This window comes from Macrotis lagotis, chromosome X (genome assembly GCF_037893015.1).
Source record: "Macrotis lagotis isolate mMagLag1 chromosome X, bilby.v1.9.chrom.fasta, whole genome shotgun sequence".
Lineage (NCBI taxonomy): Eukaryota > Metazoa > Chordata > Mammalia > Peramelemorphia > Peramelidae > Macrotis > Macrotis lagotis.
This window is the reverse complement of record NC_133666.1, coordinates 662,918,397-662,945,689: the sequence shown is the minus strand read 5'-3', so window position 1 is coordinate 662,945,689 and position 27,293 is coordinate 662,918,397. Positions and strand designations below refer to the sequence as shown.

General features: G+C 36.2%; 1 protein-coding gene across 3 annotated transcripts in view; it reads left to right on the top strand.

Annotated features, from left to right (window-relative positions):
• Positions 1-27,293, top strand: part of GLT1D1 (glycosyltransferase 1 domain containing 1) — a 106,364-nt gene that overhangs the window by 39,910 nt on the left and 39,161 nt on the right. For 2 of the 3 annotated variants that reach the window (XM_074205325.1, XM_074205324.1), the window contains exons 5-8: positions 1,180-1,216; positions 2,897-2,953; positions 11,172-11,267; positions 14,646-14,695. The exons of the other annotated variant lie outside the window; for it this stretch is intronic. In XM_074205325.1, coding sequence (XP_074061426.1) covers positions 1,180-1,216; positions 2,897-2,953; positions 11,172-11,267; positions 14,646-14,695 — 240 coding nt within the window. The remainder of the gene's footprint in view (positions 1-1,179; positions 1,217-2,896; positions 2,954-11,171; positions 11,268-14,645; positions 14,696-27,293) is intronic. 3 annotated transcript variants of the gene reach the window in all.

The window sequence follows — 27,293 nt, the reverse complement described above, 5'->3', positions numbered from 1 at the left end:
ATCTTCTCCAGCCCCTCAGCCTGCAGTGCCCCATATTCAAGAGGCCAAAGGCTTAAATGGCTTATCTCCCCTATACAGGTGGCCTTTATATGCTTTCTTTTCTACTTTTACTTTTCACATAATAGCAATTAGAACTTAGTTCTTCAGGGGGGGCAGAACCACCCAATTGGAATTTGCTTTTAAGTATAAATTAAAGGACCCCCTTTTCTGGAGACAGCACTGTATACACCAGAGGCAGGACCATTGAGGTTTATGTAATTCCAAGATTATTTGTAGGTTTGATTCATCAGTCATCATATGGATGTGAAACCAAGCATTCCAACATCCAGGCTGACTTTTTCTCTGAATTTGATATCATATAGCTATAATCTCTGATCATATTTCTGACACCAACCCAGAGTCTTTGGTAGTTGAAAAATGTGACTTTTTCATATTCTTATTTGTTAAATGCTGTCTTTATTCTAGACTTGATTTTATATTGGAATTCATTTTGAAATACACCTATTAGTCAATCTGAAAAATGTTTTTTTTTTTCCCTCCCTGGTAGCTAATCGAGGAGTCCCACTGCCTTAACCCAAAAGCAAAAGTAAACATCTAGTTTTGGAACATAGTAAAAGAGTCAATGATGTTAGGTGGTAATTTGGTCTCTCTGATATTTTCTATATTGAAAAGACTTTTTGTTTTTTGTTTTTATTTTTTCCCCCTAAAGGGAAACTCCACCCTAATCTAATGAAGCAAGGAACCCATAGCAAACTGTCTGAAAATTTTTCTCTTCACTTGAATCAAGTTAAATAGATGTTCTTTGTTGCTGGCATGTACTCTGTCAAAGCTTATTTAACTTTTCTATTAGCCCAATAAATACAAAATCATCAAGTTTGTTGTTGTCTGTTGTAACATGTCTTGATTCTCATTTTAGGTCATTCCTTTTACTATGCTTTTGGCCTAACAAAGATATGTGTGGTGTTTGTGTGTGTGTGTGTGTGTGTGTGTGTGTGTGTGTGTGTGTGTCTTTGAATACCAGGATAGCTTTTCGCTTTGATAAATGTCAAAAAATCTGAATAGTTGCATAGATGATTTTGGTTAACTATTTTCTGTATAATTGGTTACTTTACTGTATTGTTGAAATGTTACTCTAAGGGTCATCATGTTTATATTTTTTTCTTTTTTTCTTTTCATAAGCCACATGCTAAGGGTAAAGTCCATGTCCAAAATCAAGGTAAGGATTTTTAAATATTTTAAAAAATGATTTCTCTCCTTTTACCTTTATATATTTACCTATTCATTTACCTACTTATTTATCTTCATTCATTCATCTATTTCTCTATCCATTCGTGTATTTGCTATTTAGCTATTCATTCATTTACTTATTTGTTTGCTCATTTATATTTACTCTTGAAGTTTTTGTTGAATATAGTTTTAGGATTGAATTGACCCAGAATTCAAGGGTATTTTCCTCTAGTGACTCATAGTTTCTTAGTGATGAAAACCTGTTTCCTCTTTGTCTCTTTTTCCTTCCATAGTCAAATTTCTTTGAAATTAAAAAACCTATAATTCCCTCTATTATCATAGTTCTAAAATTAGATTCATTTTCATCATTTTTTTCTGTTATATTTTAAGAGGACTCAATATTAGAATTACTTGAAAATATATTATTTTAGAAGTACCATCAATGAAAAATAGACTAGAATCAGGAGAATGTTTTATATCATGAAATGCCAACACTGGAAAAATAAACAATTCTAAAAGACTTAAGAACTCTCATAATTACTATGATCAGTGATGATTGTAGAGGATCACTGCAGAGGAATGGGGACCCTTTGTGACTGAGAGGTGAGAGACTCAAAATGCAGTTGGAGACACATTTTTTAATGGTAATTTTTGCTTAATTGTGGTAATTATTTTTACAGAGAGCTTCTTTTTCCTTTTTTTTTCCCAATGGAGTGAGGTGAAACATATAAATGTTTAATAATTGAAAAAATGGGCTTCATTATATAATAGAGAGATCTATTTGAAAGAAGGTCATTCCAAAGTTATGGTTTCAAGGACCCCTTAAGTTTTTCCAGTTCAATGTACCTAGAATGAACCTTTTGACCTTAATAACTATTTTATACATATCCTTTATAACAAAAGAACAGATAGAAACCTAGGGTATATTGGTCTAAATCTCCTACTAGAAAAAACATTTCCAAAGAATCATAGGCCTGATGTAAAAAAAAGGCTTCAGAGAGAAGAATATCTGGTTGCTCTCCTGCTAAGTAGCTGAATGATATTGGCAAGTCATTTTCACTTCTCTGAACCTCAGTTTACTTTCTTGTAAGTTGATGACATTAAACATGATGACTTGTAAAGGTTCTTCCATTTCTAACCTCCTAGATGTTAATTTACCCTGTGAACTTTCAGCTACTTGTAAATTCCCTGGGTTTCATGGTTAAGTATTAAGTGAGATTTTTAAACTTCAACAGAAACAAGTGAATTTATAGAAATTTCATAGGAGGCAAGCAAAAACTGTTGTAGTGTGATATTTAAAAGGTAGTTTATAATCCAGACTAAGAATTTTCCCTGGGTGGTCATTTATATTTAATCCTGTAGTATTTTTAAGTAATTTATTGTGGACAATAATCAATTAGTTCCTTTTTTCCATGGATAGGTTAGATATGTTCGAAATTTGGCTATGACTCTGAAAGTTGAAATCAGTACCTGGAATTCAGAAAACTCAGCAGCTTCTCATTTGTGGTTGCAAGGAATAATGAGGATTTGTAAAGTGTATAGATAGTCTAGCTGCCATATAGGGAACTGGTGTCATCGTTTCAAATGTATAACAAGATAATTTTAATTATATATTCATAATCTGGTTCAAGCGAAATGTCTTTCTTTATTCCCCCTCCCTTGAATTTAGGAATTTCAACGATGCCAAATGTCACCTTTAATTGGAACACATTTCTACAAAGTGCAGGTAATGTTTTAATTCTTTTGTAGAATTTGTCTCAAAATCCTTAGGAGTAAATCAGTGTCCTTGCACTATAAGTTACTGGCAGGGGTTGAGATAAGGATACCTGGTTCTTATAAGTATGAGAGGAATTGGGAAATCAATGTTTAAGGGAGAGAGTACCCCCTCCAGACACAAAGCATGGAGGGGCTAATTTAGAGCCAGACAGGAAACAATTTTAGTTTCTCTTGCTTCCCTCTGATTTTTTAGTTGCTTCAATGCTAGGGGCACAAAACAGAAGGGGAGCAGCAGAGCAACTGTGGTTCAATTTAACTTGGGGGCTGAGAAATCACTTGGAGAATTTCCTTCAGTCCTCTTTCACCCTTTCATCTTTTTTAGAGGTAGCCTTTTTTTTTTCTGCGTACTAACTTAACAGTGAGATATAAGCAAATGGAGTTGTTTGCAATTTTTTTTTAAAAAAGATCTCTATAAGTAGGTTCTTCTTGTTTAAATAGACAAAAACTCTCATTTACATTATATTTGGATTATATGAGCCTCACAGATGAACAATCAACATTAGAGCTAAACTTGTCTTTGACTGAATTTTTTTTGGAGGGGAGGGAGGGAGGAAATTGGGTTTTAGGTGACTTGTCCATGACCACCCAAGTTAGTAAGTGCTTGAGGCTGGATTTGAACTTAGGCTCTCCTGCTTCGAGGCTGATGCTGAATTCCTTGAACCACCTAGCTGCCCCTAAAACTTGACTTTGAACTTGTAATTTGATTTCTAAAACTCTACTTTTGTATTACTGCCCCTCACCCCACACACACTCCCACCTCCTCTCTAGAGATTGCAAATCAGGGCTAGTACCAGCTAGGCAAAAGACAAAGTCTAATGAGAGTGCAAGTTAAACTGTAAATTCTATTTCTGGACCTGGAACCATTTTAAATGCACTAATTTCAAATTGAACAGTTTTCATGCCTCAGTATTGGAAACCTACATTGCATGCTACATATGATTGTAATGGTACATCAAAAAGAAAAATCTTCACCATTTGTGGATAGTGCTGTTTTCAGAACCCAGACCCTGTTATTTTCCAACTCTGGGCTCCTGTTTTCTCATTTATAAACCTGTGATCCCTTTGAGTCTTTGATTCTGTGATCCTCTGATTAGAAATCATTTTAGTAGCACATTCATCAGGTACATGAATTACAATAATTTCTACGCTCAATATTACAAAGTACCAAAATTACTTAACTGCTTTGTTATGTCGCTAAATGTGTCATCACTCAAGCCTTGTGCCCATCTTCAATTGATCAGTTTAATGTGTTTTTCTCACATAATAGCAACAACTTGAAGTTAGCTATTCCCCAAAATAGAATAATTCATCATCAAATCTCGCAGTCTTACCGTGGATTGTCTTACAACCATCACATTTCAGTAATTAAAAAAGAAACAACCAAGATATTAAAAAGGCTCTTTAGAAAATATTTTCTCTTGTGATATGTTGGATGAGACATGATCTTAAACATCTGTTAGAGTGAAATTTCAGATTCATTCAAAACATTTAGACAAGAGGAACTTGGCTAAATGATCATCCTATTTGAGTCTGCCTGCTAATAGCTTGAAAGTAATGTAAAAATATACTGGCTAGTGGTTCTTATAACCAAATGAATTTGTCTCATCCTTCTTACAGTCATTGATGTATTTCAGACTCTGGAGATGATGACCCAGTTGTCTCCTCCATGCTGTCTGTCATTCCTGAGCCCTTAGAATGTTGAGAAACTTTCCAGTTGGAACCCATTCTTTGGGAATACTTCCAATTGATACTTCAAAGTTAATGGATCATTTCTAAGGCAGTAGAATTATGAATTCTAGGGAAATCTTAACAACTGAGAAGTCAAGGCAGAAGGAAAAGGGAAATACCTAGTAGAATGATATCTAATATAATTAGAATGGGTATTTGACCATGAGTCATTGTTTTTATGGATGCTTTTTAAATATGTTTCCAAATTTATGATATTCCCAACATCTTAAGTTCTCTCTTGGTTTCCTATTTCCTTCCTTAGAAAAATTGTTTTAAAAATTGTTGACCAAAAATATACAAAAATATGTCCTATCCCACATATCCCATTGATAACAAATGTAAGATTCACTATTTAAGAATTAAATTACTTTGCTTGTGTTAAATGGATCCTAACTATCGGTGCAGAACATATTAACCACCATTAAATTAAGAACCAATAATGCAGGTCAGATGCCCTTACTGTGAATTCTCATGGGATGCTTTTACTAGCTGTGCTCATCAGAAGATCTGTTAATAGACATTAAACTAATTACACGTTCCCTAGAACATTTCCCTTTGGGATGCCTATAAATTCTGCATGATGTAATAGCTCTATGTTTTCTTAATGGATTTTTTGTTTTTGCATTTCTAACACACCTGATGCAAATGAATCTCGGATGACTTCATGATAAGTTGAATGATTTAAAGCGCCAAGAACTACAATGAATTATAATGCAATATATTACTCTTCTTTTCTTTGGGAGCTCTTTTTTGGAAGTCCATTTTCCCTAACTCTTATTGTTATGACTTCCTTAGGAACTTGATATTTTCTTTTAAATTTTTATAGGAAAATGGATTTAGAATTGGAAAGAGAGAATTTAGAGGTCTTTGAATAAACAGATTAAGCTGAGGCCCAGGAAGGGGAAAAGGGGATGTTGTTTTTTTTATTTGTTTCCAACTCTTTGTGACCTCATTTGGGAATTTCTTGGCAGAAATTCTGGAGTGGTTTGCCATTTCCTTCTCTAGCTCATTTTACAGATGAGGAAACTGAGGCAGACAATATTATATAACTTGCCCCAGGGTCATCTGAAGTTAGATTTGAATTTAGGTCTTTCTTATTCCTGGGTTGGTGCTCTGTGTACTGTGGCACCACCTATGTGCAAGTTACCCCAGACAGTAAGTGTCCCAGACAGGAATCAAATCCATGTTGGCCCACTCCCAATCCAGTGCACTTTCCCCTGAATCACAACATTGTTTTTTGGTTTGTTTGTTTGTTTGTTTTAGGTTTTGCAAGGCAATGGAGTTAAGTGGCTTGCCCAAGGCCACACAGCTAGGTAATTAGTAAGTGTCTGAGGCCAGATTTGAACCCAGGTACTCCTGACTCCAAGGCCGGTGCTTTATCCATTTCACCACCTAGCCGCCCTGAATTGTACCTTGTTTTTTCTTTCTGTAAAACCCAGGTTGTTTTCTATGGTAAGTGGATGTTATGGCCTTGTTTTGGTTTTCCAAGGTGATAGTCCCTAGGATCTGTTCTCGAATCCATGCTCTTTCCATTTCAAACTCATTGAAAGTGGCATGTTTTGCCTGAAGTGTACAAAGTACCTTATGTCCTTGTAACCATTGTGTCAAGTTATCTACAGATCAAAAACCCAGAGAGACCAAACACTGGGAATCACTTCCCCGGGAAGAATAAGCTTCTGTTGATGAGACTGACTCCTTAGTCCTTCCCATCTTAATAGGCAATGCGATCTGGGGCCAGATTGTATGGGTCCGGTCTTAGACTAAACCAGTAGACTTCTGAGTTTCATTTCATACTATTTGATAATTCAGAAATTAATTTTTAGACTACTATTCTCTTGGCTGGTGACTTTAATGTGTTGGTTTTATAATTTTTTTTTAAAAAAGTATATGAAGTGGGCAGCTAGGTGGTGCAGTGGAATCAGGAGGACCTGAATTCAAATGTGGCCTTAAACACTTCATAATTACCTAGCTTGGGCAAATCACTTAACCCTACTGCCTTAAATATAAAAATAAAAAAAAAAATAAAGTATCTGAAGGTCAAAATCTGCACAAAAATTGGGACAACAGAAGGGAAAGTATTACAACATTTAATTGGATCATGTAATTGAAAAACATTTCACCATTAGATTCTGGAATAGCAACTGAAGTAAAAACTTGGTATCAAGCAGGGAAAACTCGGAGATTTGTGGATAGTCAATAATAATTACATAAATTCTCATGATTTTAATGCTTTAGGTTACCAATTGTTTTCCCACATACATAAACTAATAATACAAATCAATTTTGAAGGTAAGGAAATTCTACTTAGGCCAAATGACTTGCCTATATTTATGCCATCACTATTGGTGGATTTTGTTGGTGGTTGGTGATTATTCCAAGTTCAGTTGGAGGTGATTATTCCAAGTTCAGTCAACCCAGTAGGTAGTACAATGTTTTGAAAGTTTAATATCTTTTGCCTTTAAAAAATACTTGGTACAATGATATGTTTGAGATCATTCAGGAAACAAATGCTCTAGCATCCCCCTCACTCAGGCTATTAGGGAATATTTTTTAGCTACCAGACTCTTCATTGAGACCAGCCAGCCTAATTTCAGAGTCTGATAAAACCCTCCAGGATCAATGAACTCTCTTGAAAGGAAAAATACCATTCTTCAGCAAATGGCAATCTGTGGAAGAAACTTTTAGGTATGTAAGTGATGAATTGGAACTTTGAGAGATGAAAAATTACATTCAGGCAAAATACATCTGATTATAGTCTGAGATAAATTGAAGAAATAGGATCAGATAAGTTATTCGGCCTCTCAGTACAGGTTGTTTTAGTTACTTTCTAAATAAAATGAAATGACATGAATGAGTTTCCTGGATTGGATCTTAAGGACTCTAGGCTATAATTGCAAACCAAGTAAGAGTGATGCCAAAGTCAGAGAAGCTTTAATGCTTTGGCAGCTCAATTAGGATTTTCTAACCACTATCTTGGCTTTCCTGAAAATATTGCTTATGTATCATGAGACTACCCAACTTTAATAAAAAAAAATGTTTCTGCATTTGTTCAGTTTAATATAAAAAAAATCATCACTATTATTTATTTCCATTCTTTTAAATTAAAAAATGGCAGATGGTCTTTCTTCTAATTACAATTCCTATTCATATGTCTAGTTTCATTATCCTTTTAGTTCTCTCTTCCAATAAAGAACATACCAACTGATTCACTGCCTGGACAGAGAAACCTATAAAATGTACACTAGATTATGGCCCATTTTATATCTTTCATCCACTCCCTTGTGGGAGGGAGGTAATCCAAGAAACCTTGCAATTGGTTTGTTGGGACTGAGGACCAGGACACATCAAAAATTGATTCAGCTGGCCGGACGTGCCCAAGGGTTTAGCTTTGGGTTTTGAGACTTATTAGAGCCAAGCAGCTAAACCTTCCTTACCATCAAGGAAGGGAGATTCTCTTCCCTATTCTCCTGTCTGTGATTAAGGTATATATGTGCCACAGAACCTTCTATTTCCTCTCTTAGGGATAAGTGATTTCTTTGCATGCAAAGTTAGGTATACCTCATTTTTTTCATGAATATGTAGGGGTATAAACTGAGAAAGGAGAAATGTTAGTTTTTTCCCACTTAGTAACATAGCTTAATATATTCATTTTAATATATTAATATATAATGTATAATATGAAATATTCATTCTGTCACCATTGTCTCTAGAAAATTTTCCAAGTATAAACACTGATTGTTTTTGTATACCCCAAATTGACCAAATTGACCAATGCTTAGACCCTTCCCTGTCTTGTGTGTCCTTGGAGATTATCTCAGGCTCTTATTAACCTGTTTTTCATGACCCCAAATTCAAATGATAAGCAATTAATTTTTGTTAAAATGACTTAAAATTATCATCAAGGCTCCATTTTTATGTCAATGTCTGAAGAGCTAAGAGCAGGGGGAGCATTTATACAGTGCAGTCCTATCTACATAGAGAATAGAATTCAGGGTTACAATTGAAACATCAATACTTAATGGAGCAACTGTGGACTGTGAGAACAATTTAGGCCTTTTTTTCCCCTCCAAAAGGTGACTTTTGTATGAAATTCATCTCAGTCTCACATTTGAATAAAAAATAACAGCAAAGCTGGTTGTGAATTAATTTTTTTTAGCTTTTGTGCTTGTGTCAGAGTAGTTTGAATAGCCTTGATTAAATTCCAAAGCAGATGTATTCACCCAGAAGCCTGAAAAGTAAAGAGAACATTTATTTTGTGGATCATGAGCACAGGGAAAATTAAGTTTTGCAGAGAAGGAAACTATAGGAGATTGTTCTGGTTTCAGGGCCAAAAATATGGTCATTATAAAATTATCTTTTTTTTCTTACATATTTTAAAGGCCAATTATGGAAGATTATGTATCTCAATTAAAAAAATCTGAAATTTTAATTTAGTTTATATTAAATGTCAGTCTTAAGTGGAATCTTTCATCTAAGTATTTGGTACATCTTTGTATTCTTTTTGTGTGATATGTATGGAGATATATAGTGTCCTTATACAGGTAAACAGGCAATGCTTTTTTGATAGCCAGAATTACAGGATCATAGAATCAGAGATTTAGATATGAAAAGGACCTCAGAGCTCAGCCCTCAGAGCTCATTTAGCCTGGGCTCTTCTTTTAGATGTGAGGAAGCTGGGGGGCCCTGTTGAGGCTGAGTGCCTGACATCATAAAGATAAATATATGAGCTAGCTAGACGGGAAGGGTGACTTATCTTTTCTCTACCTCCCTTTGTCCTCAAAACCCCATTCCTGCTCTCTTTGGTGCTCAGCTATTTCCTCTATTTCATTTCTCTCTATTTCTCTTAGCCTAAGTTCTGGGTTTGTTTAATCCAGTGGTAGAGGGTTGTTTTGTATATGGGAAGAGTAAGAGAGAGTCTGTAATGGGTAAAATAGGAGGGGGGAAAAGAAGGAAGGAAGAAAGGTACGTTGAAATGCCTTCTGGTTCCTTTGTCATATGTAGTAATCTTGGGTTGAGAAGGGGTGGCCTTGGGCTGTCTTGGGTAATGCAGTTAACTAGCTTTATTCCCCTAGAAGAAACCATAGAAAGTGCCCAAGGGAAGGAGCCAAAACTTTTAGATTTAGAGCCCATATTAGCTAACTTTTCTATTCTGCCTGGGTTAGCTCTTTACTCATCATAGTTCCTACCCTTTCCCTCACTTGGAGCCCCCATCTCAGTTTTCAAACTCTTGCACTTTCAAACTCTTGCAGACAGGAATAGAGGAGCAAATTTTCCATTGCCCTAATTGGGAAAGCATAAAGGAAAGGAAGTGGAGTGGGAGGTCCTGCACTCACAAGAAAAGGATATTACACCCTAACATGTTAAATTGGAAAATATTTCCTTACAGAAATTTCCTTTAGTTAGGTATGTGCTTTATAAATTGTGAAGGTTTCTAAGACTTTGCTTGGAATTACAACCATTATTTTAAAACATTGATTCCATGAGAGGGGAATGACAATGGTATAAATCAGATAAAGAATTGAAGTCAGGGAAATAATCTGCCACTACATACTAGTTTTGTGATCCTGGGTAAGTCACTTGATCTTTGGTTCCTTGGACAATTCTCTAAGATGAGAAGTTACAGACCTGCATTGCTAAGAGGGATTTTCCTCACCAGAGAATTATTTCCATCCCTGAAATCACAGGTGAGAAAATGCATTTGAGGTTCCTAACAGTTGCCTTAGCAGGGAACTAAAAGCACATCTTTTATACCCATTTCAAAACCTGGAAGCTGTGGTGGGAATTTGGGTGAGACTTTAGGACTGGATATACACATCTCCTGTTTTCTTGGGTTATACAAATGAAACCTATCTAAGCAGGCCAAATTAAAGCAATGTTCAGAATGTCTTTTTTAAGAAATAATAAGGCTCCTGTAGGGTTGGGGGGGAAGTTATGGGGAAAATTTAGGTGGTGCAAAAATAAAATATGTGTAGGGGCAGCTAGGTGGTACAGTGGATAGAGCACCGGCCCTGGAGTCAGGAGGACCTGAGTTCAAATCGGGCCTCAGACACTTAATAATTATCTAGCTATGTGGCCTTGGGCAAGTCACTTAACCCCTTTGCCTTGCAAAAACTTAAAACAAACAAATAAATAAATAAATAGAATAAAATATGTAAATATTTAAAAAGAAAAAAACTAGGACCAGTTCTCTTCTTCCTCTGAGCTCCATCTTCTTCAGCAGGGAAGAAAGCAACTTGTATACTAGACAGATTAGGTTTACAAACTGAAAAAAAATCTGACCTAGAAGGGAAAGATCATTTGAGGACCTGGGCAAAACTACTGAACCGCTGCCTTCTGGAGTTTGTTGCCCATATTCCTTTATTTTAAAGTTATGTTTACAGGGAGGAACTAATTGCTCTCTTTTCATAGTGATTAAAAATGTTCCAAATATCCTATTGCAGGGATCAACCAGCGTGCAGATAATTTACATATATTTATTTTGATATGTGGACTTAGACGGGTCAAAGATCCTCTTTATTTGGTGGATGCTTTCTCAGGTAGGTTTCTTTCAGGTACATTCCTTCTATTTTTTTATTTATAGAAGCCTAATCTGATAAATCTTTTGATTCCCATATATAATCTGCTTCTTATGTACTGGGGAATGCACTATTATCTTCTGTCTGTGATGGGGGTAAACAGAGCCCTTTGTCTGCTTTGGCTAAAGTACTATATGCCGTGGAATGGTGAGAGCCCTGGCTTCCTCTGGAAAAAATGGTTTGCTCTGAAGGAGTTGATTCTTTGGGGTGAAGCTTTCTCTGTTGGTTGATTCAACGGCCAGTCTTCTCTGATGAAGCTTTGACCCAAGTATAAAATCCTTCAGAGCTGAGTAGAAGTGATCTTAGCACAGGCCTACAAAATTTGAACCAGCCAGAGGTAGGGGGAGGGGAGGGTCTTTATTTCTCCTTGCAAGTGCAGGAACATTATTTTCCCTAAAAAAAATGACTAGTATTTCTAGGGGAAGAAGGAATCTTTGATGACTGGGACAAATCATTGAAATAAGTTGAAATTGATCTGTCTTAAATTTTCTATGAATTTCAGGTAGAAAGAAAATAGCAAAATCAACAAAGATTTTTTTATATATCACCAAAAATGCCTTGACTTACGTATAGTAAATATTGATGCTAATCTTCCATGGCCTATGTAGGTAAATAATCTTAAAATATGCATTATTCAATGATAATAAAACCAATTATTTTCAACCAAATTTCCTATTGTTATTCTGTTTTAAAGGGAAAGTTAAAATGACTTTTTGCAGTAAAATTTGGGAGTTGCATGTGTATTGTAGAATATCTATAAAATAACTAAACATTTTTGTTTTTAAGAGCAAAAGATAGCCTCCCCATTCATTTCGGATGGGTGTGTAGGGATTAAATTCTAGAGATTCTTTGGAACCAGACAAATCCTCAAATATTTGGTTCTGACTCATGCTTTTAGGTCTCTCCTTATTTTCGATTTTTTCCATTTCTTTTATAATATCAGAGAAATTGTCTCAATTAGGGACTTCTTAATCATTTAATCAGAAATTTGTTCAAAGTTGTTTATAATATCAGAGAAATTGTCTTAATTAGGGACTTCTTAATCATTTAATCAGAAATTTGTTCAAATTTGTTTAATCTGAACCTTGTTCAAAGTTTGTTCCTTGAGTCATCTATAGGCAGCAGAAACAACCACTGAACAGGAAAACTGAAGGCTGAGTTAAATCCTTGTCAAGTCCACAGTTAAATAGCTAAAGACACAATCAAGCCCTCAAGTCATCATTTACCAAGTATTTATAAAGTGACTGCTGGGTGCCAATCATTGTGCTGAATGTTAGGGCTATAGTTTAAAAAATGAGGACCCTGCCCTCAAGAATCGGACATTCTGTTAGCTGGGTACAACCCAACAACAAATAATAACAAGGGAAGGAAGAAATCTTTTTAGTCAATTTACAAGGATTGTCAGTGGAACCACCTGTAGTTACCCCCTTTCCAATAGTAGTTGTGATTATTTCCAGATCAAGGGTAACATTTAAAAAGTTCAAGAGATATAGTTTCTGGGTAATTTTTAATCATTTTCTTCATTTAAATCACTTTATTAATAATACTAATTATTATGCTTATTAATAATATTAGTAATAAAAGAGGTTAGTGACACTTCAAATACCAAAGACAATCATGGTGGCATGCTCATGGCTTATATGTTTTTGAAAAAGTGGGTACTCCAGGGGATGACAGTGAACTCTGGTTAGCAATTAATGAGAGATAATAAATATTACAATGAAGGGTTGCGTTATATTACAATGAGGGTCTTGAGTTACCCCCACAAATATTGGTAAAAAAAATTAATCAATTTCTGTCACTTGTCTTTCAAAAGGGGGAATCCCCCATAAATAAAAAAATAAAAAAACCTAAAAAAAAAAAGGAGAATCCACATTTCCCTAGACGCGTGTGAACACAATGAGCAGGAATCCACCTGTTTTTCTAAACTTAGAATTTCTTTACTGTCTTTGATTAGACCTTAACTTTCCTGACTGAGTTAGTCTTTGAGCAAGGTTTCCCAGACGGATTTATTTCTGGATGAGGAAGTAGAAAAGGGGAAAAACCTTGGGCCTATTTTGACCTTAGTTATTAAATACAATCAACATAATCATTTTTCCCAAGGGGAAATGTTAGTGGAGTAATGAAAGGTAAGTGTGGAGACAGGGCAGATTGCAAGATGTCACCATTGGTTAGGCTGTGTTGTTGGGGTGAGTGGTCTGAGGGAATGGGGATATTTGGGTCCTAGAAATAGAAGCCTGAGGTAAAGACTGATTCTCACCCTCTAGACTCTAGACTGGATAATTGTACCCAAATATTGAATCTTTGTGCCTGAAAGACTTCTTCTATAATTAAAGTCTACTGTATTAAATGTTTGATGTCAGGGCTCACTAGTGATTAAGTTCCTTATAGAATCACTATGTTTAGATTTGTATAAATAGGGGAAAACATATAATCTTGATGTTAATTTTCCCCATTGGTTCAATAGAAAGTTGAATAATAAAAAAAAACAGACTATAGATTGGTCTCGAATGAAGTGGAGAAAGTGAGAAAACAGTCATTCCTTAGTATTGTTGAATATTTTGTAGGAATGTTGGTGTTCTGTATTGGGGGAGTGCCTGGTCTAATTTGACTCACTGTGTCCTATTTGAGGTCTGCCTTACAGTTTTTCTACAAACTCTGAGAATCCCCCAGGTAGGGATAACTCCCAGATATGAGCTCACCATGTTCCTTTGTGCGATTATTGATAAATAATTGTAGAATTAACTACAAGCTAACATTCTCTCTTCGAATATAAGTCTTAGGATTATCTGAAAATCACTTGAATTTACAGTTATGGGTCTGTAAGCCACATTGTCACATTAATTGTGTAGACAAAAATCTTTAATACTTATGAAGGGCAGTAGAGCTTTCATTTCAAGGTTACTGACAAAACAGATGCAAGAGAATTAGAAAAAAAAATCACAGGAATTCCTTGAGACAAAACTAATTAATATCTTTGGAGATTTGAAGCGAGCTGCTAACATACAGCATTATGTTTAGCTTCCTTATTAATCTGTAGCTTTAATAATTGTAGAAATCAAAAATGATTGCAAATTATTTCATTTAAAGTATTAGAGACTTCTATTAAAAGAATCAATTAGACATTATACCTCCTTTTCTCACAGGACATGCAAAAATGCAGATATATAAAAATTGTTCACATCTGGAATTTTAATTGAAGAATGATGTTAATAAAGAGAGAATATTATACATAAAGCTATGTTCTTTTCTTTTCAAAATAAATTATGTTAGTATATGGACAATTGGGTTTGACTGAGAACTAATTTCTAAAAGTTTTTTTTTCCTTTTTCTTCAAAGAATGGCATCAAGAAGAACCCAATGTTTACATGGTTATTGTGGGACCTGAAGTAAGTTGATATGATGGTAAATTGCAAGTCATCTGATTTAAAAGAATGAATGATGAATGAGTGAATGAATGAAAAAACATTTATGAAGTATCTACATGTACCAAGTTTTCAACACTGAAGATATAAGTAAAGAAGTGAGAATGTCTCTGCCCCACAGGAGCTCCCTCTGAATTGGGAGGTACAACATAAAATCTAGTTCAGCTTCAGGGTGTATGGTGATACTTCAGCTTATTTAGTTTCATTAGTAGGTCAGGTAACAATGAGGTGCAGTGGATAGAGCATCAGCCCGGGAGTCAGGAGGACCTGAGTTCAAATCTGCTCTCAGATGTTTTATACTTACTAGCTGTGTGACCTTGGGCAAGTCACTTAACCCCAATTGCCTCCCATTCAGGGCCATCATCCGTCATCCTGTTCCATATCTGGCCTCTGGACCCAGATGACTCTGGAGGAGAAAGTGAGACTGGCCACTTAGCGCAGCCCCACCTCCCTCCCATCGCTTCTCTGACATCATGATCATTCTTCAAGAATGAAGGACAAACAATAGCAGGCGACTGTACCAGGGATCTTTAGGCTTGTTGTTGTTCAGTCATTTCAGTCATGTTCAATTCTCTGTGACCTCATGTGGGGTTTTCTTGTCAGAGATAACTATGGTCTGACATTCTTTCACCAGCTCATTTGACAGATGGGAAACCTGAGGCAAACAGGATGAAGTGACTTGTGCTGGGGTCACCCAGCTAGGTTGTGTTTGAGGCTAGATTTGAACTCAGTTTTCCTGACTCCACGCCTGCCACTTTATCTACTGAGAGACACCTCTGCCTCCTCAGGGCAGAGACCAAAATATGATAAGGGCTAGTGGCCTATCATCTCACTAGGCATCATAGTTGTTGGCTCCTGTATTGTTTTCCACTAACCAGAGCCATCTATATTTACATCCCTGGCTACGATTCCCCTCTCTATCTCTTACATGTCGTCCAGACAAACTGAGCTATATCTGGATTGATTCAGCAGTCATCACCCCCCAATTCTGCCTTTTCACATTCTTCTAGTCCCAACTTTACTATGTCTTCCATGAAGGTTAATTCCCTCATTCAGAAATGATTTTATTCCTTTGGTTCAGATGAGGCAGCATTTTGCATCATTCACACAGCATTTTGTTCTCCCCTTATGTACTTACCATGTTGAATTTTGTACTCCAGTTATTTGTAGATGTTCCTTTGGTTATGGACTGTTTTATTTAATATTCATCACTCTTTCAGATTTTACCTATTATACTCTAGACACTGGGAGAGATACAAAATTTAAAGAATCACATAAGAGCAAGGGTATTATGGATATCAGAGACATGTCAGTCTGGATAAGGCCAGGATTGGTCATGCAGCAAAATTGGGTGAATCTCCCCTGAGGGTCAGACTGCATTCTCCATTGTTATCCATGCAAAGATCTAAAAGTCTGGAGGAAAACCTAGTAATAGATTTCTGTGGAGGACTAATGGGAATAAGTGGACTAAGGGGTCAAGGGGTTATGGGGATTGGAAAGATCACTCACACCCCTGGAGTCATGGAGCTACTGAGGTAGCAGAATCTCTGTTTCAATATTAATTACAATACTCAGCAGCCTTGTACATTATTCAGATACAAATGCTATGCTGACATAGACTGTGACTCCACAAAAGTATCACTTAAGGTCAACCTGATTATGAAAATTTTTGAATTTAGCAAGACTGATCCTCAGATGACATACATTCTGTCCCAGAACTGTACAGGAAGCCTTTTCACATGAGTTGAATCTGCTCAAACTTGAGAACTTGATGCCTCTCCTATGTTGAAACCAGGCATGGCAAATGCTACTTTAGGGGAAGATTTTACACATAATAAGGACAGAGTTGTGTTGAACGCCACCAGTAGTACATTTGTACTTTTAAATGATTTATTAACTTGTGCTATTCTCTGGGATAAAGTTATATAGAAGACATGCTTGACCTGAAGGAGGAGATGGGATTATGGTGATTGCAGGGATTTGAAATGTTGGAGATTAGAGATTGAGTCTTTGAGAAGGGCAATTTAAGGAGACGTAAAATAACTGAAAAAGGAAAAGAGAAGGGCTGGAGCAGGAGAAGCTGAATGACTTGAGATGCAGGAGAGGCACAGAAGGAAGATAATTTAGAGAGGATGTTGAGAAAAAAGAGGAGGGGAAGATACTTGTCCTTTATAAACTTTCCTACCTTTTACCTACTTTTTTCAGTCTTCTTATACCTTACCCTCTCCACATATTCTGAGATCCATAACACCAACTTTCTTGATGTTCCTTGCATGAAACAGTCCATCTTCCTTCTCAGGGCATTTTCACTGACTGTTTGCCATGCTTATAACACTCATTTCTACTTCCTTAATTCTCTGGCTTCTTTCTGTTTTCAACCAAAGTCCCACCTTCCCAGGACTCCAAAGTCTTGGTGCTTTTGATAGTTTTCTCCGGTTTATCCTGGATACTCTATCTTGTTTATCCATAGTTATCTGCATTCTGTCTCCTTCCTTAGCTTTTTGAGAGGAAGCACTGTATTTTGCCTTTCTTTGTCCCTCCCATATGACCTAGCTCAATGTCTGGTGTTTGGGAGGAACTATCCGTGTTACTTGACTGATTTGACAGCTTTAAAGCCATCTTCCAGGGAACTGCTAGCAAGAATGACCTAAGACTGAGGCTTTCACTTCTGGCAAATATGGAGAGTAGGGATAATTCTGCAGTAACTTGCATAATATTTGTATCTCTGCCACTTTCAGATAACTTTCATCTATATTCAAAATGCCAGCTTGTCTTCCTATTAGAAGAGAAGATAAAAGGGATTTAAAGAATGCCTCTCCACTCTGTTATTAGGGAATTGTTATTAGGGAAAATGAATTCCTTAAAACACACACACACACACACAATTATACATACACATATAACACACACACAAATGGATTCAGTCTATAAACTGAAGATCTGATGAAAGAGAGAAATGATGTCAAAGGATCATAGATTTCAAATTGGAAGGGCCCTTGGTGATCATCATCTGACTTCCCACTCTCCCCATTTTACAAATGAGGAAATTGGGACGCAGAAAAGTAGAGTGATCAGGTCAAGGACACAGGTAGTAAGGGATAATTTGAACCAAGACTCACTGACTGCTTATCAGGTCCCCTCTGACACTGCTAGGTAGTTGGAGAACTGTGAACCTTTAAAAGAAAATACAATCCAAGACACTTTAGATTCTGACTAGTTAAAGGAAACTGAGAGGCCATATATACTGAAGAAGTTAAGATTTGTAGATTATAGTCATAATAACTCACAGTTATTGCAAAGTTGGGATTAATGCAAATAATGAATCCCCTGAAATGGTAACATTATTCAAATTTGAACTGCATATTTCCACTGGACTGGAACCAGTGACTATATTTCACAAGTTACAACATCAAATAGTGCAAATTCAAATACCTCTGATGGCTTCAAGGGATTCATTGTTTGCGTTAATCAGGACCTGAATCTTCTCTACTTTATTTTTTTGTTTTGTTTTTGTTTTGTTTTTTTAGGTTTTTTCCAAGGCAATGGGGTTAAGTGGCTTGCCCAAGCCCACACAGCTAGATAATTATTAAGTGTCTGAGGTCGGATTTGAACTCAGGTCCTCCTGATTCCAGGGCCAGTGTTCTATCCACTGCGCCACCTAGCCACCCAGTCTTCTCTACTTTAAATGACCAAGTAGTAGGTTTGGATGCAACAAACTATAATCATTCTGATTGTTGTTTTGTAGAAAAAAACCTGCTCCATGTAGGAATTCTTGCTTATTTAAGAGCAAATCATATTCTCTTTCTAGTTAGCATGTTGAGAAATGAAAAATAGTGATGAAGCAAACATCTGTTGATTATCTTTGCTGTGCAGAATACTGCCCTGGGGTCTGGGGTCTGGTCCGGCTAATGGTCCCTGACCTCTTGGGACCTAAGGATAAAACCCTCCTGCAAGGTAGCTGTATTATAAGTAATCTGACTTAATCTGATTTAAAAGGGAGCAGGATGTAGTTCATAGAAAGGCAGATTTCTTATATATGGAGAATCAACATTTATTCCTTTAGGTACTATGTTGAAAATTTAAAAGTGGTTCTAGTGGAATTGGAATTTTCAGGGAAGTCTGTGTATTTTACAGATTCACACGTTCCTTAGGCAGGTTCGCATTCCCCACAGATTCTACTAGCTGCCACTTCTAGCCCTGTCCCCATCCATGACCTTTCTCATACATGAATGCTTCTCTCCTCAAAGACCCCTTCTTCCTTGCCTGTCTCTCATCATCCCATACTAGGACTCCTAATTGTCGATTTGTCCCAGGCTCTGAATCTATATTGTCCACAGCTGCCAAAATGATTTGCCTAAAGCTCAGATCTGAACATACCTCTCCTCTATTTAATAAACCCCAGTTGCTATTGATTACCTCTAGGATAAAATAATCGTCTCTTCAGTTTGGCTTTTAAAGGAGTTCACAATCCAGACCCAATCTGTCTTGCCTGTTACATTTTATCGCACTTTTCCTTCATGGTGTTTCAGCTCCCATCTCCCCACCATTTTAATAGTAATCTCCTATGCCTGGAATTCAGTTCCTTTCTTCCTTCAACATACAATGTTTAAGCACTAACTCCTATATAAAGCTTTCTCTGACTACCTACTCTTTCTCTCAATGATTTGATATTTATTTTGTATTATTATATATGTAGACATGTTATAAAGTATACTGTAGATGGTAGATGTTTCTTCTATAGGCATTTAAATATATTGTTTGTCATATGACAAATACTTCATAAATATTGTTCACCTGAATTCTTATTTTGCAACTTTGCCTCTCTTTTACATATCCTATTTTTTGAATTTTAATATTTTAAAAGTTTCCAATTACACAGAATTTAACCTTTTTTATTTTAATATACTTTTGAGTTCAAATTCTCTGCTGCCCTCTCTTCCCATCCCCCCATCACTGAGAAGACAAGCAATTTGATAAAGGTTATATATGTATACTCATGCAAAACATTTCCCTATTAGTCATGGTGTGAAAGAAAACACTAACAAAAAAAAATACTCAAGAAAAATAATGTTAAAAAAAAGTTTGCTTCGATGCATTCAGATTCCATCAGTTCTTTTGCTGGATGTGGATAGCATTTTTTTTTTATCATAAGTCCTTCAGAATTGGCTTGGATCATTGAATTACTGCTAACAGCTAATCATAATTGATTATCATATAGTATTGCTATGCCCTGTTCTGCTTACCTCATTTTGTATCAGTTTATGTGACTCTTTCCAAGTCTTTTTGAAAACTATTTTCTATTTTTTAAAGGAAAGTATATTATTCCAGAGCCCTATTTCAGTTGTGAGTTTTTTCAGTAACTTTCAGATCAAATTTGTCTCTTCACATTAGATCTATGATTTATTTTAATCTTTATACTTGACTCTTTTGTATGTAGCTATCAGAAGGTAGGGGTTTGATTGATGGTCATTTTCTTGGATTGCTTCCTGTGATTTTCTCTTCACTTCCACTTTAATCTTCCTGCTTTTTATAGCTAACCTGTGTTGTATCCATCTCAGCAGATAAACATATATCTCTTTTTTTATTCTCCTTTTTCAATTTAATTCTATTCTGCAAGGCAGTAGACAAACTTACTAGCCCCTGACTGTGTATACTTCATTTATATTCTAGAATCCTTTCTTTCTTATATTTTTAAGCCATGGTCCAGAAATATAAAATCTGGCAGAAATTAATCAACAGCCATTATTAAGTGCCTACTATGTGCCAGATACTTAAATAAGAAATAATGATGGAAGCAACATTTGCATCCAGGTTTCTTTCCCAAGATTTGGTGCTCTCAATCAATTAGCATCCATTAAGTGCTGACTATCAACTAGGTGCCATTCTAAATATGGGAGATACAAAAAGAGGTAAGAATTAGTTTTTTGTTCTCAAGGAACTCAATCTAATAGGGGAGACAACACATGAACTGCTATGAACAAATAAACTTTCTACAGGATAAATAGAAAATAATCAACCAAGGGAAGGCTCTAGCAGGAAAAGTAGTTGACAAAGCCTTCCTGGAGAAAGAGGCAATTTTGTTGGTATTTGAAGGAAGCCAGGAAGATCTGTGACATAGAATCCTCTGGTAATGTTATCAGTTATGCCCACATCAATCTCCAGAAGTAGTTAGTCATCATCTAATTTTATAAGTCTTGAGAAACTGTCATACTTTGGATAAATGTCCCAGGAAGACTGTAGGACTTTATATTATTCACAAATAAACAAATTAGCTGCCTCAGTATCCCCTTAACAAGATGGCTCAAACACTGAAATGTATTTCTTCTTCTGGGGACCCTCATTGATAACATAATACCTACAGATTTGTGTCACTATTCTTTGAAGAAAAAATGAGTTCTTCCTCTTGGAAGGATTCAGTTTTCTCCAATTTAGAAAATGCTTTGTCTAGTATTATTGTCTAGTATCTAAATCTCATGGTTCTTCCTTTCCTACATAAGGATTGAAGGAATAGAAGTCAGTGAACCGAATTTTCAACCCCGGATCTGCTCCTTACTATCTGTGTCCGTGGGCAAATTACTTTATTTTTTTGGACCCTAATTTCCTCATCTGTAAATTAGGGAGGGGCTTGGGTTAGAAATAACACTACAAAGAACTTTTTCATCTCTAAATCTATGATCCCTTGACATAGGTCAAACTTTCTCTCCCTTTCCTTTTTCTTCTGTGTTTACATATGGAAGCTCTGTGTGTGTGTGTGTGTGTGTGTGTGTGTGTGTGTGTGTGTGTACGTACGTGCACACAGCACAGAAATCCATTTTCCCTAATTACAAGAAATTTGAATGGGAAGATCAATATGCATTTTGAATATAGATGAAAATTACACTGTAGCATATCTGCCATATAGTTTGAGATCCCCACATTGTGATAAATTTAGTGTCAGGAAGACAGGTTTAAAATCCTATCCCTGCCATTTATATATCATGATCATGGGCAAGGTACTTTACTCAATGAACCTCAATTTCTTCATCTTTAAAGTGAGAATCCTAATATCTATAGAACTTACCTCTTGGGACTGTTGTGAGAATCAAATGAGACTGTGTCTTGTGAAGTGCTTTGCAAACTTTCAGGTGCCATATTATTATTAATGGTGCTCTTGCTTGTTATCGACATTCTTCATTTATTTGCAAGTTTGTCATGTGGAGAATGATAAAAGGTGTTTTGCTTGAGCTCTGCAGGAGGAGCAAGGAACTTTGTGTTTAAACAGTATTAGATGTAAAAGAAGTAAAAATCCTCCCATAATGAGAGGTCTCCAAAAGTAGGTTGGGAATCTGCAGAACCTTCCTGCAGGGAAATCTTCAAATGGAGGCTGATGGCCATCTGGAGATGCTATAGAAAAGTTTCTGAATCAAGGAGACATTAGACAATTCTGAATGAAGTTCCTTTCAGACTATGATTTAATGCTATAAAGTTGTTGAAATTTTAGCATTCCTTTTCAGGCTTCCCTTCAGAACTGATTTATACAGCTTATTACTGTCTGCTAGGCAATGTTATCCCTGTGGATTCAAAAGTCAGAAAACAGGATGGTCCCTGTTCACAATATGCTTACATTCTATCAATGCAAGACTATGCATAAAAAGGATCTGGAAGTTAATAGTGGAATGGAATAATCCAGAAGGGGTTAGGCAGCTAGGGAAGAAGTGAAGTTGGACACAGGACTGGGCAGCTGTGATTGAACCTTCTTAGGACATAGCAATTCTTAGCAGGGACTCATCAATTATTCAATCTGCCTCAGGGTGGAGTTGTTCCCAGGGGGCAGAGCTTTACCATTAATTTTCAGAGACAAGTATTCTGTTTAATATTACTTGACTATAGAATGAAGAGAATGAAACAATTTCACATTTGATTTTGAATATTTACTACTTATGCTGGCTTCTTATGCTGAAAATTTGCTTTAGATTTATAGAAAGTAGTTGAGAGGTCAAATCTTAGGATCACATTAAGATTCATACTTTTAACTGAATTTCTCTTATAATAAATTAAACATCTTGAAGATTGCAGTTATATCTGACATCTGCATTGAGTTCTTTTTAAACTCAAATGAAAAATTACAATACAGTCTTTTTTTAGCCTGTTTTTTTGGTGGTTACAAAGTCAGATGGATGATTATGTTGTCAGAACGCAAATTATATACTTCTGGAGTTGCAGTGCCTCTTCCAGGTCAGTCAGGATACCTTTCAGTACAAAACTTCAATGGTTTAAGTTACTGATAAACAGTACATTGCTTAGCTTCATATGGACTTTTAGGGCAGCTAGATGGTGCAGTAGTTAGAGCACCAATTCTCAAGTGAGGAGGACCTGAGTTCAAATGTGACCTCAGACACTAGCAAATCACTTAACCCAGATTGCCTTGCATCCAGGACTATCTCCAGTCATCCTAATTCATATCTGGACCCAGATGTCTCTGGAAGAGAAAGTGAGGCTGGTGACTTAGCATAGCCCCACTTCACTGAAAAATCCAATTCAAGTGCTTGTCATGACATTCCCCCCCCCACACACACATCATAGTCTTCTTCAAAAACAAAAGACCAAAAATCCCCCAAAATCAAGGACAACATTATTATGGACTTTTGGTCCACCTTTGGTCTCCAGCTCTCACCCAAATCTTAACTATGACTCCAAGAAGGTGTAGCATAGTCTGTGGCTATACTCTGGTAAACTGTCTCAGGAGATGGGCTAAAGTTGAGATAGCTGACAGGTTTTGTTACATCAGAGGGAGGATTATCTCAAGCATGTGAAGACTTTCTCTTGCTGCATAGGTGTATAAGAAGAATTGTTCTAGAGATTATATACTTGGTTTCTCCTTTCTTTTGATTGGGGGGGACAATTATTAGAGGATAAGTGAAAATTATTAGTCACTCATGCTTCCTACCCTTGCTATTATAATAACCTAATTGATTCCCCTTGCTATCATCTTTTTCTCCCTAGTCTATCCATTCAACCATCTATCCATCTATCCATCCAACTGCCTACCACTTGCCTGCCAACTTAGTCTTTCTATTGCTTAGTTCTCATCATGTCCCTGTATTTTCCAGAATCCATTAATACTTCCCTATTGATGTAAAAGAAACAGACTCCTTGGACTTCAGCTCTGAGACTCTAATTTGCTTTTCCAGCTTGTTTCACATGGCTCCCTGGCACACTCATAGATTATTGGTCTCCATTATTTCCTCCTCCCTGATCTGCTAGCTCCTGCTTCTGAACAGATGGATCCGATCATCCTCCATCCCCTACTCCTTCATTTTTCAAAGTCTCTTACCTTCAGGGCTCAGCTCTGGCTCTATCTCTGCCATAGAATCCTTTGAACTCTTGTGAAATTTCTTAGGATTCTCTGTTCTCTTGGGAGTTCACAGGATTATATATTTATATCAGATATTATTAATTCACATTTCCCTGATTTGAAACACTAGTTAAGAAAGTGTCATATTTTCTTCTAGATTTTGCTAATCATTCTTCCTTTTGGTTTTTGATTCCAATAGAGTCCATTGTCTTTTTTTTTTCATTCTTAAATTCTCCTATCACTAACTATCATTAACCATTTGGATATAACTACCATAACTATTTGGAGGGTAGAATCAAGAAGACTTTTTCTTGAGTTCAAATCTGATGCTTTTGAGTTGTGTGAGCCTGGGTAAATGATTTAATATTTTTGCCTCAGTTTCCTCATCTGTAAGATGAGCCAGAGAAGGAAATTGCCAACCATTCCATTAGCTTTACCAATAAAACCTTAAAAGGAGTTTCAAAGAGTTGGAAACAATTGAAAAATGACTAAACACTGGCCCCAAGACCCTTCATTGAGTGTTATGGAGTACTGACCTTGCCTTCTGCTGAATAGCTGTTCCTATTGGATTTCAGTCCCCATTAGTTAAAGCCAGCTTAGGTCTGGCATATTGTCCCCTTGCCCCACTTCTTCTTTTGGTTCTACCTCTTCTCTATTTGTTCTCATTCACTACTTTTTAGGGGGTTCAAGCAAAAACAAGAAAGGTGTCCTGGGAAAAATACATTTATCTTTGGAATGTCTTTAGCCTAGAGTCAAACCCTAGTCTGAAAGCCTCATATATTGTCTCCTTGCTTACCCAACCTCTTATTCGGTTGGATAGCATTACCTTTGACCATCTACTGCAGGGAAGAGAATGAGTTATACTGGCAGTGCACCTCACTAGGGGTGCCTCTTTTGACCCTAACCCAAGGTAGTGACTCAATCTTTCTTCTTGCTACAGGATATTGAAATTTGACAGGGAAAGGATGCTGAGTGAGTACCTTAAGTAGAGTTTTTAGTATTAATAAGGATTTTATCTAGTAGAATTTTCTTTGTTCTGTGGATTTAGCTGTAATTTGCCTCTAACTGGCATATAATATTTTTTTTGAAGGGTTAGAGAATTAAAGAGCTCTGGAAAAAGTTATTAACCTGCCATATTGCTGGTCATGTGATCCTTTTTTATATAATCTTTCCTGATTTTCCCACCTAGAAATTAGCCCTCTTTGTCTTGGGTCACTCGTGACACTCCTTGATCTCTGCTATGCAATGTAGTACTTCTAATTTATATTTTGGTTTTGTGGGTATGGTTTCTCCTCACTATTAGATTTTAAAGTACTAAAGGCCAAAGGATACATAATTTTTCCTTTTTATTTCTTCAGTTCCTAACTCATTGCCTAGCTCATAGCTAAGTACTTAAAGATTTTTATTTCATTTGTATGGATGCTCTCCACCAAAGCAGATTATGTTCTTCTCTGTGCCTTAAGAGAAAGTTTCATGAGGGCTTTTATTCCAGAGAAATCCTTATTGACTGGATAGACCTCTGTGTATAGACTTTCTGAATTGTCTGATACCCACTTCTCATTCTTGGGGTCATCCTAGCTCCTCATTCTTTTTCAACTTGCATAGCCAGTAAGTTGCCAAATCTTGTCTCTACCTTCATAACATTTTTTACTTATGTCACCTTCTCTCTACTCACAAAGCTACCAGCCCAATTCCATCCTTAATTACTCCCTCTCCCTTAAGTTTGTACCTACTCCATTCCATTCTCTATACATTCTCCAAGATAATTTTCCTTATGTGGGAAACTTAACCATGTCATCACTCCTCCCTCCTCAGTTCATTCCAGTGGCTCCCAATTACTCTGAGGATCAGATATCAACTACTTGCATTTAAGACTCTTCCTAACCTGTTCCTGTTCCCACAATAACTTTCCTACCTTATTACACATTATTTTTTTCCCCATATCCACTGCAGTCCAATTAAATTGACTTCCTCACTCCATCTCCATCTTCTGTCTCTGGACTTTTGGCACTTCATGACTGAAAAGCCCTTCCTCCCTCTGGAGGAAACTAAGGTTTCCTTCAGGGTTCAAAAAAGTGACATATTCTTTGTGAAGCCTTTCTTGATTCCCTAGCTGCTCATATCTTTCCTTCCCCTTTCCTTTTCTCTCCACGTTGTATGTGACTATATTTTTGTATGTTGATTTTTTTCCACAATGTATATTTTTTGAGAGGAAACTCTATTTTGTTTTTATCTTTGTATTTTTAGCACTCAGCAAAATTACTGGCATATAAGATTAGCTAAATAAACATTTATCCATTGATTGATTTTCCACATTGGACTTCAGATGACAGATATACACTTTGTAACTGGATTCATTATTGAAGCTTGGTATAACATGGTGCATTACATGGAGTGGGTATTTATTTGTATTTATTCATTTTATTATTCATTTTTCCTTAATTGTATATTTATTTGTTTCATTTTGCTTTATTTTTTCCAGTTTCTTGAAAAAGAAGCAATGATTTTTACAAATAAATCCAAAAAGTGGACCAGTTTGACTGGTCTGTCTACTAGTGGGAATATAGGTCTTTTGAATGAATGAATGAAGGCTGAAGTGGGTTTTATTGATATTAATTAACTTTGTCATTTTTTTGGAAGAATAGTTGTAAAGATCTACTGTAGTTACAATTTCTTCCTTGAAAGTAGCTGCTTCCTGGAATCTCTCCAGAAATTAATTTCATTCTAGAGGCTAATGATTAATGGCAGAGGTGAATACTAGCTAAAGAAGATGAATGTCTTTTTACTTTAGAAATTGTAAGTCTTGATGATGTTGAACTCATTGGTTGAAATGTTCTTTTGTTCTTACAGCAGGTAATTTTATAAAATGGTAACTTTAATCATCAACTCTGAGCCCCAAAGGAAATTAAGATCATACCCACACTGTCCTTGAAGTATTCTGTCTTTACCATCCTCAGCTAGAGATTATCTAGCCTTTGCTTGGAGACCTTGAGACACCTGATGGCACAGTATATAAAATGTCGAGCCTGGAGGCAGAAAGACCTGAGTTCAAATCCAGCCTTACCTGCTTCATAGTTGTATGATCTTGGACAAATTGCTTAACCCTGTTTGCCTCAATTTCCTTATTTGTAAAATTGGGATAGTAATATCACTTCCCTCCTAGACTGTTCTGAGGATTAAATGAAATATTTGCAAAAAGCTTAGTATTTTGCCATGTTATAGGTCTTA